This window comes from Stegostoma tigrinum, chromosome 10 (assembly GCF_030684315.1).
Source record: "Stegostoma tigrinum isolate sSteTig4 chromosome 10, sSteTig4.hap1, whole genome shotgun sequence".
Lineage (NCBI taxonomy): Eukaryota > Metazoa > Chordata > Chondrichthyes > Orectolobiformes > Stegostomatidae > Stegostoma > Stegostoma tigrinum.
In genome coordinates, this window is record NC_081363.1 from 38,462,912 (window position 1) to 38,484,263 (window position 21,352).

The 21,352-nt window shown below is 40.5% G+C and overlaps 1 protein-coding gene across 1 annotated transcript; it reads right to left on the reverse strand.

Moving 5' to 3' along the window:
- Positions 1 to 10,144: 10,144 nt before the first annotated feature.
- Positions 10,145 to 19,546, reverse strand: LOC125455756 (extracellular tyrosine-protein kinase PKDCC-like). The gene is made up of 7 exons (XM_048538170.2): positions 18,899 to 19,546; positions 16,183 to 16,302; positions 15,111 to 15,382; positions 14,203 to 14,282; positions 14,015 to 14,122; positions 13,014 to 13,190; positions 10,145 to 11,273 (listed from the first exon to the last, which is right to left on the reverse strand). Exons 1-7 carry the CDS (start codon positions 19,487 to 19,489, stop codon positions 11,176 to 11,178), a joined length of 1,446 nt encoding a protein of 481 aa, XP_048394127.1. The 5' UTR covers positions 19,490 to 19,546; the 3' UTR covers positions 10,145 to 11,175.
- Positions 19,547 to 21,352: the final 1,806 nt, after the last annotated feature.

Below are 21,352 nucleotides of genomic sequence, written 5' to 3' on the forward strand. Positions count from 1 at the left end.
AACTCCCAGAGGAAACCCATGCAGACACAGGGAGAACATGCAAACTACACCCAAATTGAACCCGGGACCCTGGTGCTGTGACGCAGAAGGGCTCACCACTGAATCATTGTGCTGCCCTCAGGTGTACAATATCACTGTGATAAAAGTGGGGTCATCCACCTAATGAAAGCTGGGATAAAATGTCCAGTTTATGGTGACGTGCAATGCAATATGAAATTTTGAACAGCCTGGTTCTTTCCGAGATAATAACTTGAGAGAGCTATGGAATCAGAAGGAAGATGACACTAGTAAAAATGGAAGGAGAAGAGCACCGGCAGGGAAGGATGGAATTTTTCAGGATGATCCATGTTTCTAGGTATCTAGGGAAAGAACTTTTTTTTTAATTCTTGGACCACTTAAGGAAACATTTATGTGCTGTTCCAGAGTTACTGGAATTACTACAAGCTAACATTAGAATTGTCCAGAAAAAACAAGAACCTTGCCAAGTACTTACAATACCTACCACGTCATTCCCCTTGGCAGCACGCAAGGATCCAAAAAACTCAAAGCCAAATACATGAAAGGCATTACATAAGTACAAGTTGCAGTTGATAATAAGATCAGCTATATTCACTATGTTCCAAAAGGAAAACAGATGTGAATTCTAAAGCTATTAATCATTCTGTATTTTTTTACAATGTCGACAACTTGTATTTATATACAGCTTTTATTGTAGAAGGATATCCCACAGTGCCTCATAATCAATAAGATCTCCTAATAACAGTCAGCTTTTCTCTTGGGCAGAATTTAACCCTCGATGCCTATTCCATAGGTGAAAACAGGAAGCCATCATGGCCACTGCAGCATACTTCCAACTATCAACTTCAGTCACTGTACTGTTAATGACTGGCCAACAGAAAGTGCAGAGAAAGAAAGGCCCAAACCAAATCAGGAGGTGGGAACGGAGCAGGTTCAAGGGCAAAGACGCTGCTGGCAAGACTTCTCCAAGGGATGTTGTCAGTGTTTAATCACACAACATGTGTGCCTTAAGGAGAACACAAGCTGAAGGGGCTCTGAAACTTCAAAAGTGCCAAGATAGTGCTGAGTGTAAAAGTTCTCTTCTGCCAGCCCCGTTGCCTCTGACAAGCTTAGCTCAGAGCATAGGCTGAAAATTCCTATAATTGCAGAATGTATCTTGCAGAGATGCCGGGGAAACGTATATTTGCAGCTCCCCTCTTCCCACACAAGTCCTGTGTACTCTCTCCCAGGGTGTCAATGGTTGGCGGGAGATTCTTCTCCTATCAGATTGCAAAACAAGATTAAGCCAGGCTGAATGTGAAAGATCTTGTCAGCTCCAGTTGTACAAGTGGAAAAGGATGAATGACCTTCTACAATGGATGAATAAGGAAGCCACTTGGCAATGCCAATGAGTGTCTCTGGCAGAATATTTGATGTGTTTGGGAACTTTCTGCCACGTGTATGTAATATGTTGCATGAATGTACATCATGCGCTGTGGGTTATCTTGCTTCCATGCTAGAAGCACAACTGGAAAAGCACCAGTGGAGTAAGTTGTGGTGCAGGAAGGTCGGAAATTATGAGATAACAAGGTGAACACAGCATGCCCCGCAGCATCATAGGAGCAGGAAAGCTTAATGTTTCGGGCCTAGACCCTTCTTCAGAAATGGGGGAGGGGAAGGGGGTTCTGAAATAAATACGGAGAGAGGGAGAGGCAGGTAGAAGATGGATAGAGGAGAAGATAGGTGGAGAGGAGACAGACAGGTCAAAGAGGTGGGCTTGGAGCCAGTAAAGGTGAGGCTTTCCTGCTCCTCTGATGCTACTTGGCCAACTCTACACCTTGTTATCTCAGATTTTCCAGCATCTGCAGTTCCTACTATCCTAGAAATTATGAGAGTCTGTTTGAGAAACTACTCCATTCTGATTTTGGAACCATTACTTTACACTTACCTTAAAAGGAGAAGAGGTCACACATTGACCATGAACATTAATGATAGATGGCAGGGATTCAAATTACACAATAGTGACCCCAATGAGGGATGAGTTAAATTAACCAAACAGCAAGGTACAAGACTTATTTGCCAAAGGAGAAGAAAGAATTTTCATCTCTCAGCAGCCTCTTGAAAGGGACATCTCGGAATAGAATTGTAGAATCACTATGGTGTGGAAAGCGACTATTTGACCCATTGAGTCAGTACTAACCCTCCAAAGATTTCCCACCCAGGCCAAGCCCTCAACGCTATCCCCATAATCCCGCATTTCCATGGATAATCCACTTAAACACTTCCCTGGACACTAGGTGACAATTTAGCATGGCAATCCACCTAACCTGCACATCCTTGGACTGTGAGAGGAACCTGGAGCACCCAAAGGAAACCCACACAGGCACAAGGCGAACTTGCAAACTCTATGCAGACAATCATCCGAGGGTGGAATCAAACCTGGGTCCCAGGCACTGTGAGGAAGCAGTGCTAGCCACTGGGCCACTGGGCCTCACCACTATCGTTACAAAAGTTACATTGATAAGAATAGTAGTGAGAGAATATGGTAGCTTCAGGAGAATAGATGGCTAGTTATAATGTGCAGTCTTGGTATTTCCAAATTATCTTTTGGTAATACAGAATTTATGTATTACTGAATAAAACACCCATTTTGTTGATAGTTTGTTTATCTTGTACTCATTCAGACAATGCACAACAATAGCAAAGTGAAGGGAACGTGATCGTTTTACAATAAGGAGATGGAAGTGCTGATTAGGTGGCAAATCGACTTTGAATGTGAAAAGGCATTCCCATGGAGAATATACTGATTAAATAATCACTGACAGTTGACAGCCAGGCATATTTTGAATGTGGTGTATGAATTTCAGTGCCAGTGTGATGCTAGGCATCTACGTTGTAGATCTCAAAGGCTAGTCAATCATATCAAAAAACATACCCCTTCAGTCATTCACACAAACAAGATATTAAGACCCATGTAAATGTTGACAAGTATTCCTTCTAATGTTCTTCCTGTCTGCATAGGCTTCTAAAGCTTGTGTGTGGCAGTGACTTCCAGAATTGGAAGTCAACGCTGCAATTGGTGTGCAACTGCCAATCACCATGTGTGGAACCCAAGAGTGCCTTTGCACATGTGCAGTGGTGAAGCTTAGAGGGACCATTGATGACCACTTTATGGAGATACCCATCACGTGGTAAACGTTAAATGTCCAACAGGACATGCATGGAGATCTGTGGAAGCTTCCAGAAGGAATGCACATCATGGCACAGATTGAAAAAGTCCATTGTTACATAACAGATCGGAACCCGTAAGTACTTGTAGACATTTTTGTTTAACTTTTAATTCCAAAATGTGTTTTTATTTTAAAAAGACTAGTACAAAACAAGAAGGTTGTAGATAGAATTCATTAACAGTCTGGCAAAATCCTGTATGAAGTTCATGGACATTACAAGGATCTGACCATTTCCACAAAGGCAGTTCCCAATACCACCCCCTACAACACACACACACACACACACACACACACACACACACACACACACACACACACACACACACACACACACACACACACAAACGTATGAAAAAGAGGTTTAACTCTGACTGCAGGTCTAGCCTGTGTGTTATTGCTTGGGTATCCTAAGGTATGGACTAGAGCACTGAAAAGGCCACAGCTTTGAGACCACCAACTTTTAAAAGTCACTGTATGTGAAACAAAGCAATAAACTCACTCACTCTCAGAAGGATACAGATCAGCAGAATTTCAACCAGCCTGTTCCCTGGAGTGTCGGAGGCTGAGGGGTGACCCTACAGAAGCTTGTAAAATCATGAGGGGCATAGATACAGCGAATAGTCAAGGCCTTTTCCCAGGGCAGGGGAGTCCAAAGCTAGAGGACGTAGCGTTAAGGTGAGAGAGGAAAGATTTAAAAGGGACCTGAGGGGCAACTTCTTCACACAGAGGGTGGTGCCTGTGTGGAACGAGCAGCCAGAGGAGGTGGATACAATTGCAACGTTAAAAATAATCTGGATGAGTACACGAATAGGAAGGGTTTAGGGAGGTACGTGCCGAATGCTGGCATGTGGGACTAGATAAGTTTAACATATCTGATCAGCACGGATGACTTGGACCAAAGGGTCTGTTTCCATGTTGTGTAACTGTATAACTCCCCGAGTGTGAAACTCGAACCTTGAAATTAACAATTCAACTGTCAATGCGATGGGTGCCATCTAATAACAGCTTCAACATTTTCATGCCTGCTTTTTATGAACAATTCAGAGAGGGATCAGTGTTTTTTTGAAATTTTATCTTGTTGGACTCACCTTTAATCTTTAATTTGCATGTAGCTTGTGTTACATAATCATTCCTTTCCTGCTTAGTCATTAATAAATTTGCTGTTTTATTAATTCAACCAAGCCTGGTTATATTAGCTCCTTATAAAACATTAGTTAATTTAGATCTGGAAAAAAGGTATCCACAAGGGAAGGCATTTTTAAAAAAATTAACACTATTGTAACCACCTATGTGGCAGATGAAATCTAAGGGCAGTTGGTTCATGCCCCCTCACTTGGGAGCTTAAAAATTTGAAGTATCACATCTGGAACCATAGCAAGTTAGGGAATCTTACCTAGGAGGGTAACTTGGGTCTAGGCCCGAAACATCAGCTTTCCTGCTCCTCTGATGCTGCTTGGCCTGCTGTGTTCATCCAGCTCTATACCTTGTTCTCTCTAATCTTACCTAGGACCTGGTCATGAGACCAATTAGGCCACAAATTTCATTAGGAAAGAGATTCTGCGTGAAGAGATTGGTGATATTCATAGAGAACCACACCCAGCAGCTCAATCAAGAGGGTCTGAAGTAGTGTTCAGACCGAAAAGCACATGTTCTGTCAATAAGCTTAGCAAGGCATAGCCTGCGCAAGGGAAGGCTTCGATACCTGGAGTGCTAGCGAGTTCATTTGAGAAGCGAGGTCAATATGAGCATCACATTAATGAATAGCTCCAGTTCTCCATGTCTGGACCTCCCCTCTGGGCCCCACTTCCTGTTCTTCTCTACCATTGACATTAGTGCCCCAGTTGCTGCAGTGATGGGAGACTGTGTCACTGTGTAGCCATCACTCACATTACCTGGGCCCTCACAGCCTTAGGCAACCAAAAAATGCCTGCCAGACCAAGGGGCAATCAAATTCATCAGCAGACCTCCACTACATTTGGCAGTTGTAAGAGGAAATCACAACGCAGCATTCAGAAAAAAATAAGAAAATCCCTTTGAACACTGAAGGATGATTGTAGTTGAAAGAAAGATATGGGGGAATCTCGAACTAAGGAACATAATTCGAGAGTAAGGGACATTCATTTAAAACTGAAATACGAAGGGATTTTTTCTCGCAAAGGGTAGTGAATAACTTGAATTCTCGAAGGCAGAGAGCCGTGGAGACCAGATCGCCAAAAGTATTTCAAGAAGGGATAGATTTTTGAAATATCTGAGGAGTTGAAGTCTCTGATGTCTTGGCACAAAAAAGAAGTTGAAGCCAGGGGCAGATTATCCATGATTTTTTTGAATGGCAGGGCAGGCTCGAGGGACTGAAGACTACTCTTGCCCTTATTTCTTACTGTCATGTGCACGCAGGATTTCAGGGGTGGAAAACAACCCTATCATCGCTGAAGAAATTTCAGGCCACGGAAACCAGCAAGTTTTGTGATAAGGTGCAGACAGGGAAAAAATGATTGACCAGCACAAGTTCATTGATCAATCTTTAACTGACGTTGCTCAGGCACAAAAACAATCTGTTTAATAAATTGCAACAGCAGATTCGAATTTGAAGTCAGGTGGTGAAACACAAGTTCAAGGACAATATTTCACATCTTCATTTTCTAAGGAAGAATTATTAGCACCAGTGATGGAGTTAAGTCAGCAACAACTACTAGATTAGAGATAATAGGAACTGCAGATGCTGGAGAATCCGAGATAACAAAATGTAGAGTTGGATGAACATAGCAGCCCAAGCAGCATCTTAGGAGCAGAAAAGCTGACATTTCGGGCCTAGCCCCTTCCTCAGAAACTACCAGATTGCGTGTCTGAAGACGTGAACACGTGAGAATCATCATTAAGACAACCACAGTGGGTGAAGGAAGATATTCTACCTCACTGACAAGCTGAAGTAAGAAGTTTACATATTTCAGTACAGAGGTACCAGCAGGTTGACAATGAAAACTTGCTTTCGCAGGTTGAAAATGGAATACATGCAATTCTATGGGAACCAGCACTGAGGTTGGATGACAAATGTTCACAGATTCAAGACCCAGGCAAATAGGAACTATCTGGCTGTGAAATTTACAAAAAGAAATAGAGCAGCCTTCTACCATGAATGGGCTCCATTTGCTTATAAGTCCCTTAGTTGGCATTGTTGGGCAAGTACTTGATTCAGCACATAGTTTCGCTGCAAAAGTCTTTTGGGAGAGTAAGAGCCTGCCACATATGGGAAAGGACTAAATTCCTGGTTTAGCAGGAATGACATCATCAGACAAGGCTATCCAAAAAATAAAATGAGAGTGTGAAGCGTGTCTACATAGACCACATCAGCTCAAGAACAGAACCAAAGACAGCAGTCTCAAGCCAAAGACCTACCCATTCTCCCAAATCTGAAGAGAACGTATTTTGAAGTAAATATCGACACTTTCTGAATTTGTCAAGTCAGAGACCTGGGGAGAGATGGAGTAGTGGTTAATGTAATCATTACTTTATAACATTATAATTATAAAGTAATGGTTCTGAAAAGGTTAATGTTGGAGACTGCATTAAACACCACCTAACCTAATGATATCACACAGATTTGGGTGGGGTTAAGGCAGAATATCTTCATATGGAGTGCAAATCTATCTTCACAGGTCTCCTCATAGACTTTGTAACAATGTCTAATGAACCAATAAAACATAGAAAACAGGAGCAGGGAAAAACAATCAGCCCTTCAAGCCTGCTCCACCATTCATTTTGATTATGGCTGATCATTCAACTTAATAGCCTGTTCTCACTGTTCCCTCATACCCTTTGACCTCTTTAGTCCCAAATACTGTATTTAACTCCTTCTTGAAATTTTGGCCTTAAATTCTTTCTGTGGTAGCAAATTCCACAGGCTCACCATTCTCTGGATAAAGAAATTTCTCCTCATCGCAGTCCTAAATACCCTGTACCCTTCAACTGCAGCACTTAGTCCTGGACTCTCCCAACATTGGGAACATTCTTCCAGTATCTACTCTCTCTAGTCCTGTTAGAACTTAATACGTTTCAATGAGATCCCTCCTCATTCTTCTGAACTCCAACGAATATAATTGTAACTAACTCAATCTCTCCTTACGAGTCTGTCCCACCATCCTAGGAACCAATTTAGTAAACTTTCATTCCACTCCCTCTTCAGCAAGAACATCATTCCTCAGACAAAGAGATCAAAACTGCACACAATATTGAGGTGCAGTTTCACCACGACCCTATATAATTGGTACCAGGCATCCTTGATCCTGTACTCAAATTCTCTTTCTATGAAGGCCAACATACCATTTGCTTTCTTTACCCCTGCTGGATCTGCAAGCTTACCCTCAGTGACTGGTGTACAAAGATATCCAGATCTTTTTGTAAATTCCCCTCTCTCAATTTATAGCCACTCAAACAGTAATTTATCTTCCTATTTTGCTACTAAAGTAGATAACCTCACATATATCCACATTATACTGCATCTGCCATGCATTTGCCCAATAACCTAGCTCCTCTAAATCACATTGAAGCATCTTTGCATCTTCCTCACAGTTCACCATTCGACGTAGCTTTGAGTCATCTGTAAATTTGGAGATACTAAATTTAGTTCCTTCATCCAAATCACAAATACATATTGTGAATAACTGAAGTCCTACCACTCATTGCTGTACTCTCCCTCAAGTCACTGCCTGCCATTCAGAAAGACTTTTGTAAATCCATTCAGAGAAAGTAGGAACTGCAGATGCTGGAGAATCTGAGATAACAGGGCTGGAAGAACACAGCAGGCCAAGCAGCATCAGAGGAGCAGGAAGGCTGACGTTTAGGGCCTATACTGTCTCCTCTCCACCTATCTTCTCCTCTACCCATCTTCTATCCACAGTATGCAAGTATGCCAGAATGATATGGGGTTTTGGCACAAGTTGGATACTGATGCCCATGGAAAATGGCTTGAGATATTGGTGCTTGGTGTCCAAGAGAAGCAAACAGCGGACTTAAGTAATCAGATACCCACTCTAACATTGTGTTGGAAATTGTTGATGTCGAGTTTCCTCGCAGCAGGTTATAGGATCGGAAGATGCATGTTAAGAATAAGATTTGAAGTTAATGAGACTGTTAATAAGCAATATTCCCTCTTAATAGGCAACTTCCTTCTCCGTAGCCTGATGCCTGGCACTCCATTTGAAATGACAACAAATTGTTGTCAACATCAGGAAAGGCCTTTCCCAATTTCTCCTAGATTTCTTGCCATAGCCCATGTCTATCAGTGCTCTGTATGATCCAGTCAGAAAAGAATAGGATAAAATAGAATAGAATTGAACAGAATAGAATAGCAATTTATTGTGACATGATTTTTACAAAAATATACAGTAAAACGTTTTATGTCGCCACACCATGGCACCTAAATTAATGACAGAAGACATAAACAAGAAGAAAAAAAAGTAAAAGCTCAGTACAGCTCAGATAACAGCTCCTGGGTTCCAGTGTGCTGGAATACTGGGCTGAAGTCACCACACTTAGCTGGGCCAAGACTGCCAGCTAGACTGACAATGTCCCACCATGCCACGATGAGACCTCCACGCCAGGATCAAACCCCCACACTGGGCCACTGGAAGACCTACAAACCACCTCCAAAGCCATGAGATCTTTGTGCCAAGACGAAACTTCCGTGCCAGGACTAGATCTTCACGCTAGGCTGCTGGAATATCCAGCAGCTGCCAAAGAAGACTTCCACACCGGGACAAGATCTCCAGGCTGAGACAAGACCACCACGCCAGAGCAAAACTGCCACTTCTGGACAAGGCTACCACACTGGAGGCACCAAGCCTATGCTGCCATTCCGGACCACTGGAGACCACCTCTTCACTGGGCCTGGGCTGGGAGAAGATGCCTTCTGCAGTTGTCATTAAAAGAAGATAAGGCATCATAATAAATGGAAATATTTTTTAAAAAACAGAGAAAGAAGAAAAGGTAAAGCAGACAGAATAGTTGAGCTCCGAGGTTGAGCCCATACATTGCACCGCCATTCCACCGCCATCTTGGATGTCTATCAGTGAAGTACCTCAGGACATTATTTACATTAAAGGCGCTATGTAAATGCAGCTATTTTATTCATGAAGACAACAGGAAGTTCTCGTAAAAAGAATTAATTCCAAATCAAATTATAATTCCAATCCAGAAATTACAATTCAGCTTCAAGATATTAAACATGGTCATTTAGGTTGAAACATCTCAAAGCACTTCTAACTACAATTTATTTTTCAAATACAGTGCTTGATACTCTGGGGAAAATGTGCTATTATGTATATCGTGTTTAATGATGCCACCAGAGAGCGGTAACACTGCCAGGTGCCACTTGCATGAATTTCAGGGCTTTCTTCTTGATGTCAAAAAGCAGAACCATGTGAAGGCAACTCTTCCCTTTTGTCTTACATGCATGGGCCATTACTAAAGGTTATACTCAGAGTGGCACTTGGTAGATATCCAATGGAATGATAGTCCCTGCTACACACAATGTATAAACTTATGTTTTGTGAGAGGGGGGAACTAAATAATTCTTTTCGGCCTTCATAACTCCACGTGAGTTCCTTTCCACCTCTCCTAGAAATTACTGCATGCTGAAAACACCCAACTTGTATATATTTTAAAGAATTCAATTCACCATACTATTAAAAAGAGCTAAATTTTAAAAGAGCAGAAGGTGGAATTGTCAAGTGGACGACAATTTTCATAATTGTGTTGTGTTCTCTTTGATAAAGTTCAATGATCATTAAAATGTTTTAGAATGAATAATACAAAAAAAATGTCAAACAATTTTGATGAAGGCAAGTAACCTTACCAAGCATAAATCAAAAAGTTACATTTTTGCCTGTTGGTAATATTGTTAGCACAATCTCTGACAAAATGTGTGTTCATAGCAGCTATTTGTTAAAGGAAACACATGCTTTTATCCTTGTTTAGTTTTATTTTCTATGGAAGTCAGAAAAGCACAAAATATAAGTTTGAAATGGAACTTTGGAACGTAGTGCACTTTTTCATAGAAAATACATCTGTGACCTGTAAGGTCATTATTAAATAGCATTCTCAAAATCTCCAGCGCAACTCATGCATTTACACTTTCAGTTTTCCTTCTGAAGATTTGTGCATTTGGATATCTCTAGAAGTACTATTGTTTCTTCTCCCTTCAATTTGTCTTCTTAAAGATTATGACCCACACTTCCCTACTTCTTCCAAATTTCAGGACAATGCATGCTGGTACTTTCCAATCCATCACGTGTTGTTATGGCTTTTGTAACCATATAGCTGTTCTTTATGTGTAAGCCTGGACTAATCCATCACTTCCAAATCCAATCCATCATCTCTATTTACCCTCCTCCCCGAATGCCATCTGAGTTTGAAGATTCTGGACAAGACTGATCTCCAGTTGAAAATATTGTGACTGATTGTAACACTTCTATTAACCCATCCTAAACTGATATCTCAGCACTGACAAAACCAGCAGTGTAGGTTGCAGTGCAGATTCCCAAAGCATAGCTGATCTTTCAAAGCAAGTATATAATTTGATGCTATCTCAAAAATAAAACTCAGAAATAATTTATATTACAAATGTAAATGAGTCAACTTTCCCCTCTTGAAAATGGTTTAAAGCAGGAAAGCAACAAATTCATACTAAACCCTGTTGTACAAATTGAAATATTATTGGTTAAATACTAATTAAGAGACATTCCCCTTCAGACTGACATCATAATTTAATATTTTGGAAATCATCCTCAGTTTGATGATCATAGCACATCCTCTTGTTTTTAAAGTGAAGAGCTTCAATGTTCTCGCATTTAGCTTCTGGCCTAAAAGTCTTAGAAAGCCTGGCATATTGATCAATGAGAAGTTTAAAAATCACATTTCTTTCCAGATGATCATAAAAGTAGTTTTTGATTCTTCACATTCTTGCCCTTAAGCTTTGTAACTTCATGTAGACAGTTGAATTAATATCCAACACTAGCTCAGTGCTACTTCTGAATGACACCAAGTATCGCCCTGTGAAAAAATACAACAGTTATTGATCAGGCTATCGTAAACTCCCAAAATTATCCTTGCTTTACTTTATACCAACATTTCTACATTAAATCTAAACACAAAATCAAACTCTTCCAAATGTATAACAATTGCCATCAAGAGGAGATGGACTTGAACAATGAATATCATGCAAGAGGCTACAGTCACTAATCATTTTAATTTATAAAATTTACCATGCAACCTTTGACAGCCATTTTATTCTATTTAATTTGTAAAGCTAGAAAAGTGCCAACACCTCCCCCGATTCTTTTCATTGTTAGTAACTCAAAAAATTGTTGTAGACCAGTAATCACTGCACCACAAATAGATTTGAGCACATTTGTGTGGAATTCTGACCTCCTGCACACAAAGAACACATGAAGAAGCAATGTCCCTAAACTCTCACCTTGTATTGCTTAGAGTGGTGCTGAATACCTGGACCATACATTTCAGGCTACATATTTTTAAATTTCTCAAGGCATGTTTGGAATAGCCAATGACAGCTTGAAAGGCTTTGCAAGAAGTAAAATTGTTCTTAATTTAAACCATGACAAGAAATAGCAATGAGAATATCTTGACTGAATATTTCTTTCAATTTACAGTTCAATGAACTTATATCTGTTAAAATGATAAGTTGCTCAAGGGTTAACCTCAGTTTGAAAGACTGAATTAAACTCTATGATACCAACAAAACCAAATTTAAGTTGCTAAAGATTTCTTAGATGCACACTGTCACATACACATCAAACAGTTCAGCTATTAGTGAGTCCAGTAAAAATAATTTTAACATTGTGTCCATGAAAATGATCAATCTCGCAAATGCAATTTATTATTACTAGATATTATGCATGCTATTTTCCTCTTATCTAAGGTTGACTTTGTCATGGGAATCTCATCCACAAAAAAAACTGCCCTTAAAATGCTGCCAGAGATCTAAAACTTATACTAGAACTTCAAGTCAGATACCAAAGTCTGGCTGGGAGATCAACTGGACTCATCTTTTTAGCTCAGCATCTTTAGCATTCTGGTGAAGTGGGAACCTGTAAGCACAGTTAAAGGTGATACTAAGGAGTAGCCAAATGCAGCACTGTTGAATGTTGAATACCTTGAATGTTCTTTTCATTCATCACTTCCATGCTCGGTACCTCTATGGAAAAAGAAACTTCAGCTCCTTTCAAAGTCCCTCTGGCTGAATTATGGTGCTCAAAACTGTCACTCTACTCATAGAATTTTCATGCTAAATCTTATGTTAGCTGAACTACAATGCAAGACCATTAAGATAATTGGGTGTAAAGTAAAAAAATTCTGTCTTGTCCTGACTAATTATCCAACTGCACGCTTAATCCCTGCCTCCATTAATTTGTCAAAGGGCTCACCTTTGACTTATCTGCTGCTGTCATGCAAAAATATTTGTGCTCAGTGAAATCAGTCCTCAGCTGTATAATAACTATTAGTTTGTGGTTATCATTTTTTTAAAAAAAATCAAAGTTGAGATCAATGCATTGTCTCCTGAATTTTCATGCTATTTTCTCTCCAATTTTTAAGTATTTAGTTTTATAACAGTATTCACAATGGTCTTCACTGTTTTTATTCACATTGTTACAAATAAATCTGATTGCCTGTGCTAGTACTAACTAGTGGACTAATTTCATGAGATGTTGGTCCTGAATGCAGTTATATAATGTGCATCAAAGTTCAAAGCAGCAAATAATACAATTGTACCAAGCCATGTTTTCTGCTGAGTAAAAGTGAAACTTTGGCATTGTTGTTGAGACTGGCAGATTGCAGCAGCCTCTTCTCTATTGTGGACAGAGAGCAAACAACCCTGGTAGTTATAGGATGGCCAACATTTGTAGTCCAAGTTGTCTTGAATGCGAAATCCTTCAAATATCTTATAATCTGAAAGGCAGTAACAGAATAAGTGTTACAATCTACACATTTTTAATTTCATGCCCTGAAATCACATCCAAAGATTTGAAAGAAATCATTTCAGAATTCAAAATCTGAAATTATTTTGTACCATAATTCATTTAGGAGTTCCAAACATACAAGTCATTGAATTAGGCTTACTTAAGGGCATTTACAAGAAAATAAAGCTTTTGAAAAAACATGCACATCTGCCCTATGAGTTGAACAATTTTTTTGGTGGTTTGTTCAGGAATTAATGCCACTGCCTTGTGATATAAAAACACAAATATATAATGTATATGGGATGAAACAAAATCACATGGGTTCCAATTTACACCATTGTAATACCATAAAGCATTCACTGGGCTCAATAGCATTTTATTTTTTCTCCACATTGGTAAATTTCAAACAGGAAACAAATAACATATTTAATAGACAAGCACTAAGTACGGGTATTAAAATAGCATTTTTTATTTCATGGTCGGACTTCAGTGCGTGATACGAATAACCATATCTCCAATTATGCTTGCAAGAAATATTGGGGTCTATGTTTCTTTTCTGATGGCACAAAAGTGTATTTGGCCCATTTATAATGATGCAAGTTTACATCAGCTCCAATACAATGATTTCTTTTCCATCCCAGTCTGTCCAGGTCAATACGCTTATAGAAGCCTCTAACTGTACTGTTGATTCAGGTAACTGCAGCCAGTCTGAGATCAGCTGCATTTAGAATTTCTATCTGAAAAGTTTTGTTGCCCCTACTGAAGGAATAATAAACTGGGGGAGAGTTAAGAATATTAAATTCACATCAGTACCTCCCAGCCAGGACTGAGAATGATTAGTGTGGTGCAATCCAGATTTGTAAAGATATAACACTTCCTCAAAAGCTTCGAGTGTTTCATTAATCCCATATTGTAGCTCACCTGAGGGCAATATAAATTCCAATCAATTATTAGTGTCTTGAATATTCTGTGGAAATAATGCAAAATAAGACAATAATTACCTGTTGCGTTCATAATTTTCCACAGGAGAGGTCTTAAGGTAGTGGGTGCACTATAGGGCAGCAGGTATGTAAAAAAAAATCTTTTAAAAAGAAGTGGAAAAGCATTACTGGAGGAAATACAGTCAAGGCAACATAACAATGAAAGATTGCTAACACACAGCAACACTATAATGTTTCAGTGGCAGTAACAATAAATTGTCAGTGTTCACTTTCATTTGTCCATTAAGTTGACAACAATTTCAGGAGAACGCACATGCTCAATAATGTGATGTAAAGGTTCTGTCAGGGAGACCATTTCTCCAATGAATACAGGACTGAACCAGCATTGTTCTGCCCTCCAGCGCAACTAAAATCATTCAAATTGAAGAAAATGCTCAACTATGCTGCTAATTTTATTGCAAAAAACCTTGAAAGATACGCACGCTGTTGAATGAGATGACGCTAAATGGCTTGATACTTCATAATTGCTAATAAACAGCCTTATTAACCTTGAGAAACGAGTCTTATATTTATGGAACATAAAATTTCTCAATACATTTTTAAAAAATTACATGTAATAAGCTAATGTTAAATGTTGCTTTAAACTTCCATCATAATCCAATTGAGAGATTCGATTATTTTAACAGCCTGGTTTGCTATTTGCGGTCATTTTATTGCTGACACCACTGATGGGCTCTCCTGGAAATCCCCACTAATACCATCAGATTTAAACTACCACCAGGAAATGGGAAAACAAATTCCAAAAGATTGTTTAGACCTGTACCCTCAAAATCTAGGTTGCTATGGGGCAGAAATGACCACTTCTGCTTATCCACTATATCAAAATGACCAGGGTACTTCGAAAGTTAAAAATGTTTTGAGAATGTGTGAATTTTCATCATGATCGTGACAAAGCCCAGCTTTGATACCTGAATGCGTTGTAAAGATTCCTCTTTTCGTTTATTTTATGACATTTCCCTTCTGCTGCACATCGGAGACTGAAATTCCTGGTGGGAAATTCAAGGACACAGTCCCTGTCTGTCTTACAGGAAAGTTCTTCCGTGCTGACATCATCCAAATCCGTCACTTTAAGCTCTCCGTCCACAAGGACAAATTGACGCGGTTGGAAATCTAACAGAAGCACCGATCCAAGTGGCGAGTGAGCTAAGTAATGGAGTAGCTTCACTAGACTCAGACAAATCTGAAACACAGTGCAGAACAGTCGAGCACACAACTCATCAGGAACCGAAACGGTCGTTCCGCGAACATACAGGAATCAAGGTGCCATCAGCCAAACGGCTCCTGGGCGCTAACTGGCATCTAACATTGCAAATGCTGTCTGAGATTTCTTTTGGAGAATCAGAAAATACGCTTTGGAGTTTGGTTTGATTTCTTTTTAGTTTGTCTTGCTTTGATATTAGGTTGCACTTACAAAATCTCTACTTGCCACTCATCTATGGCATGGGGGTAGTGTGATTTGTCCGAATTGAATGCCGAGCAAGGGAAAATAGGGCAGCTACTGCCAACACCCAGGCGCGCAGAATGGGCACTTGGGTCAGATACCGTGAAAAAGTCGTATTCTTTAACGAAGTGAGAAATTCACGGGGCATTAGCAGGCACTGTTGCTAAATGTGATATTGAAACTTAGACTAAACGGGTCTTCCAACCATTTTTTAAAACAGTCTTATGGTATGAAATTGCATGAACGCCATTCCCTTCCTGAATTCAGTGTGTTTGCCTGACTAAATGATCATTTATCTTACCAATAGAAGCCAATTTCAACAGGATATCTTGAAACTGTCAAATTGTCAGTTTTCCTAACACATTGTCCTCGGTAATGATAGATTTAGACATTTTGTTTTTCTTTGCATCTTCTCTCTATGATAATTTAAATGAGTTTTTTTTATCCCCAGGGACATCTAATCCACATCATGTAATTAACCCTACTCCTACTTGGTTTAATGCCCAGAAGGTATTGAAAATTAGGCTTCGATTTCTTACCCTAAATCTCTCCTCCCAGGGAGTTTGCAAGAGTTGAATCATTTCCACTGGAATTCCCTGTTCCATCACCGTAATTACAGGTCCATCTTCCAAGCTGCCATAGTAACACTGACCATATAACTGTACAGGCAAAAGGCTACATTAAATAGGAATCCCACCCTAAATACCCGGTAACAGGCGAAAAATCTAAACAATATCTACATGTCAACATCTCACAAAAGATAAACTTACTTGACCATGTGTTCTGTTCAGCAAACACAGAAGTTCCATGTATATAAAGCCTTTAAATATTGCAAACAACAATCCCATGGACTTCACAAAAGCGCAAATAGACAAGAAATATAGAGCGAACCAATGCTATACTATCAGCTTATTCAAAGACGCAGATAGAGCCACATAAATATACTGCACGGATACAGACCCTTCTGTCCAACTCGTCCAATGCCACCAGATATCCTCTATAAATACAATCCCAAGATATTAAGGGGCGTTATAACGAAAAAGAATGGTGAGAGTTTAGACTGTGCAGAGCTTAAGCTCAGAACCTAGAGTTTTTGGATGATTTCTATCAAATAACAACGTAATCAAATTATATAGTGTAAACAAAACAAAGTTGCTGGAAAAGCTCAGCAGGTCTGGCAGCATTTGTGGAGGAGAAAACAGAGTTAACGTCTCGGGTCTGGTGACCCTTCCTCAGAAACTTCGTTTTTGTTTTTGATTTACAGCATCCGCAGTTCTTTTGGTTTTTATATGGTGAAAAAATTCGTGGAGTTTTAAGCCCCTACGTTGCGCCCACAAGGGCTTTGTGCTGAAGGATCTAACATCTTTGATATTACTTCAGCATCTGTCTTCCGACAAGGCTGATCACACTCCAGGTCGCGAAGGCGTCTTTCTGCCAAATGAAGAGATTCTTGAGGTCGAGTCAGGTTCTCAAGGTTTTAGGGTCGGTCCTCACACTAACCCAACGTCAAACAAATAAATATCATGCCATGAATACTACTTATTCCAACACCGACTCTAGTTACCCTGAAGGGCTTTCCTTCTCAACCTTCTTGTGCACCTGCTTAACATGTCCATTTCTCAGGGTGCTCTCAGCGCATCTTCCTCAGTTTTTATTCCAGCCTAGTTTTGTATCATCAGTCAATTTGGAAACGTTGCACTCGCTCTCCTCATCTATGTGGTTGACACAGATTTGTAAATAGCCAAGAGCCAAGCTCTGATCTTTGCAGTACTTCTCCAAAATAGCCTGTTTAACTAAAAAAAAGACTTGAAAATTCCTAGGCCCTTTTTTCTCTTTGTTAATATACCTTCAATCAATGCTAATGTTACCTCAAATCCACAAATTCTAATTTTGTACAATAAACTCTTCTGTGACAACTTACCTAATTCTTTTTTCTTCTAATTACATCTAATCATTCCGTCTCATCTACCTTATAGTCACGACATCAAAAATTCCGATTTATCAAACATGATTTGGGCATCATAATTCAATGTCAGCTCTGTCTGCACATTTTTTAAAGTTACCATATCACTAATAGCCTCCGGAATTTTTTTGATCCATGTCATGCTTTCTGACCTTTATACCTCCGGAACACACAAAAACAGAACGTGCTGTAGAAATTCAGCAGGTCTGGCAGCGGAGAGAGAAACAGAGTTAGTGTTTTGAAGTCTTGAAGAAGGATTACTCGAAATGTTAGCCCCATTTTCTCTCCACAGATGCTGCCAGTTTATCCAGCAATTTGTCTTGTTTATTTGTCTCAGAAAAGACTTCTCTGGTTCCGAAATTCTGACCGATGGGAACACGACCACCTTGTTAGGTCGCCCTCTGAGCCACTCACCATCCTGAGTTGGAAATTTATCGTCATTCCTTCGTTGTCATTAGGTCAAAATCCTGGGACTGCCCCCACCATCCTCCCCAAAAACACTATGGGTGTGTCCCTAGTCCAAGTGGACTGCAGGGCATCAATAAGGCAGCTTACACTGTCTTTGCCGGGGCAGTTAGAAATGGGGCAACTGCACAAAATTCCTGGATGTGCTTTTGTCTCTGTATTTTGAAGAGTGCAACTTTATCGTTTACCACTAGAAGCATCGGCTTTGTGGCTGGAGAATTGAAATTCTGTTTCTGCCAGTTTTATAAGTTTTTGTTTTCTGGTGCCGAATTCTCCGAATGGATCATGAAATCTCATAAATGCGTCCAGAAAGTTTAACAGGCACAAAGAAAGCCGGCGACGCGTTAGTCAATCGAGCAGAGGTGAATGCAGTCCTATACATCGCCCCCATTCCTCCCTGAACAAAGCTTAGCGGGAACTAACTAATGAATAAGTCGAATGTGGTTAATGTGAGGGGTTAATGCACAGTTCCAATCAACGTTTAAAACCATCACTGTGAAACTTGTCATGTGGCTCGCTGTTTTGATACAGTATAAGTATCACAAGGGCAGGATTGTACGTAAAGAAAAAACAGAAAGAATTGCGGATGCTGGAAATGAAAACCAAACACCACTGGAAACGCTCAGCCGGTCTGGGGAGAAATCAGAGATAACGTTTAGTGTCCGGTACTCTTCCTCAGAACCGTAAGAGTAAGTTCATTCTGTAAACTGAATGCTGTTTGAAATGTAAATAAAACTGGAAAGTAACGCGCGAATTTTGTCAAGCATGGGCTATTTCTTAGCTTGACCATAAATTTGGTGTTACTCTTCGGGAATAGCCCGAATTACCTGGATGATATTCGGATGCTGGAGCTTCTGGAGTAGAGTCAATTCCTTGATGATTTTACATGCTGCCAGCCTGAAGCAGTCTCTGCGCTGTCCATACCGCTGGATGCAGCGCTTCACTTCATCGCCCTGACTGTTCACAGTTTTCACAGCGACAGCAGTGCCGTCCTGCAGCGTCCCTTTCAGAACGGTCTTAGTATAACCAGAGCCCAGAAATTCAATTCCTGTCATATTCCTGAAGTCACTGCAGCCCACAGTCCCCCTGGAGAGATTCCCAACAGCCCTCCGCAATTTCTCATTTAAGACGTCGCCCCCAGCTTGAGCTCTTCCCAGTGAGGATTCCCGAAAGTGGGAGGAGGGATCGGAGAGAAACACCAGCCGAGCTCGGTGAACATCTTGATAGCGAATGATTTCATCCACCCTGTCTTCGAGCGCGTCCACCAGTTCCCGTTGGCGAGAGCTAAAAAGCAGCTCTTGCTCGTCAAAAACCGCGGCACCGTTTCTCCAGCGAGAGCCACCGGGGGCTCTCAGGATCAGCAGCGTTAGAGCGAGAAGGAGAACTGCCGAAAGATACACGGCGTAAAGCTTCCTCATTCTGGATGTTTCTTGCACCGGGTCCGCTGCCGAAATGTATCCGCTTGTTAGCGCCTGTCACAGAAACCGCCAGCTGTTGGAAGTCCCATGCAGGGACCAAGCTATTTCCAACAGCACGCCGGAGGTGTGCCTGTCTCTCTCTCTCTGCTCCTCCCATCCAACAGTGCAGGCACATTCTGCCCAGTGAGCAGCCCTATTCACTGGCGTCTCATCATTGGCAGGTTTCACTTCTTATGATATCATGGTTAGGCTATTGAGGGAATGATTGCTGTGGGCATTTAATATGCCATTTCGAATCCTTAATTCTTTTACTCTTGTAAATGCACGTGCTTGTGTTGTGGTGTTGTGCTTCACTAAAAATTACGTTTGAAATCGCCCTACCTCTTTTGCCTGTTCACCAATTATAAACCTTCTCAAAGCCAATCTTTTCATCCAAACGTTTGGTCACATATCAATGCTTCTTCTTCATGTGGCTCAACACTCCTCGCTTTTTTCCAGCTGTTATACTGAAAGGCACGAAAGGCTTAAATGGAGAAACTGGTTCGGAACATTTGAAAAATATAAGTTCGAAAACAGGAGCAGAAGCAGCTCCTGCAGGGCACATTCGTAGAGTCTGCTTTAAGTCATTTTTAAAAATGTTTTCATGGTAAATGGGTGTTACTGGTAAAGACATTATTGCCCATCCCCCAAGGTAGAGTAGAATAGTAGTAATGTTCCTGAACTGGACTGATCAAATACCTGGACTGTTGATGGAGACACACAAGCCCATAAGGATTAGGAGCAGTAGTAGGCCATTCAGCCCCTCAAACATGCTCTGCTATTCAAAAGAATAATGGCTGATCCCATATTTCTCACATCCACTTTTTTGTGTTCTCCCCATTACCCTGGATTCTTCTCCAGATCCAGGCTCTATGTCAGCCTTAGGCCTCTATGTTACAGCTCTCTGTGGCAAGGAGTTCCAAAGATTCACAACTCTCTGAGAGAAGATACTTCTTTGCATCTCAGTCCTAAATAGACACTACTTTATTCTGAGAATATGCCATTCATGACATTTTGGAGTTTAAAATCAATTAATTAAACGTTGATGAAACAAAAACCTAATAATAGTAATGATACCATTAAAATACTGGGTTGTTACACAAAAATGTATTATCCCTACCAACACATGAAAAAAACATCTGATTTATTAATGATCTGTAGGGAAGGAAATCTGTTGTCCTTACCCATTCTGAGCTATATGTAATTCCAGATGCCAAATACAAACATGGTTGACACTTACATGCTCTCTGAAGTGGCTAAACAAGTGATTCAGTTGTATTCAAAGCATGCCATCTTCTGCTCAAGAGAAACTAAGAATGGGTGGCAAACATTGGTTAACCTGGAAATGCCCTCATCTAACAACTGAATTAGAAAAATATTGGCTTGACAAAGTACTGGTGAGCTCTCTTCTCTCATTGTTGCTGATGGTGTGGCATAGATGCAGCGATTGTGCTGTTGAATGGGGTTTCTCGATCTTAGGCAGTACCTTGAGATTTAGCAGCACTTTCTTCCATTCCAGTGTTGTGGCTCCTGCTATGATTGAACAGTGTAATATTTGATCTGCACACTCTGCCACAGATGGGCAGGTGGTATGTGTTGAAGTGATTGGGTATGTGGAACTTTTGCACATTCCTTCCTCTAGTCTTGGCCTCCACCCGGTCCTGTCAGTGATGCTCAAAATGATCAGCACCTTTGAGGATGATTCTTCTCTAGTTGAGGCACTCTTGGGCTGGAGATTCCCATGTGTTTTTGGGGATAATACATCTTTTTCAGAGAAACTTGGACATTGTGGAAGAATCTCCTCGCCCTCATGACAACCACTTT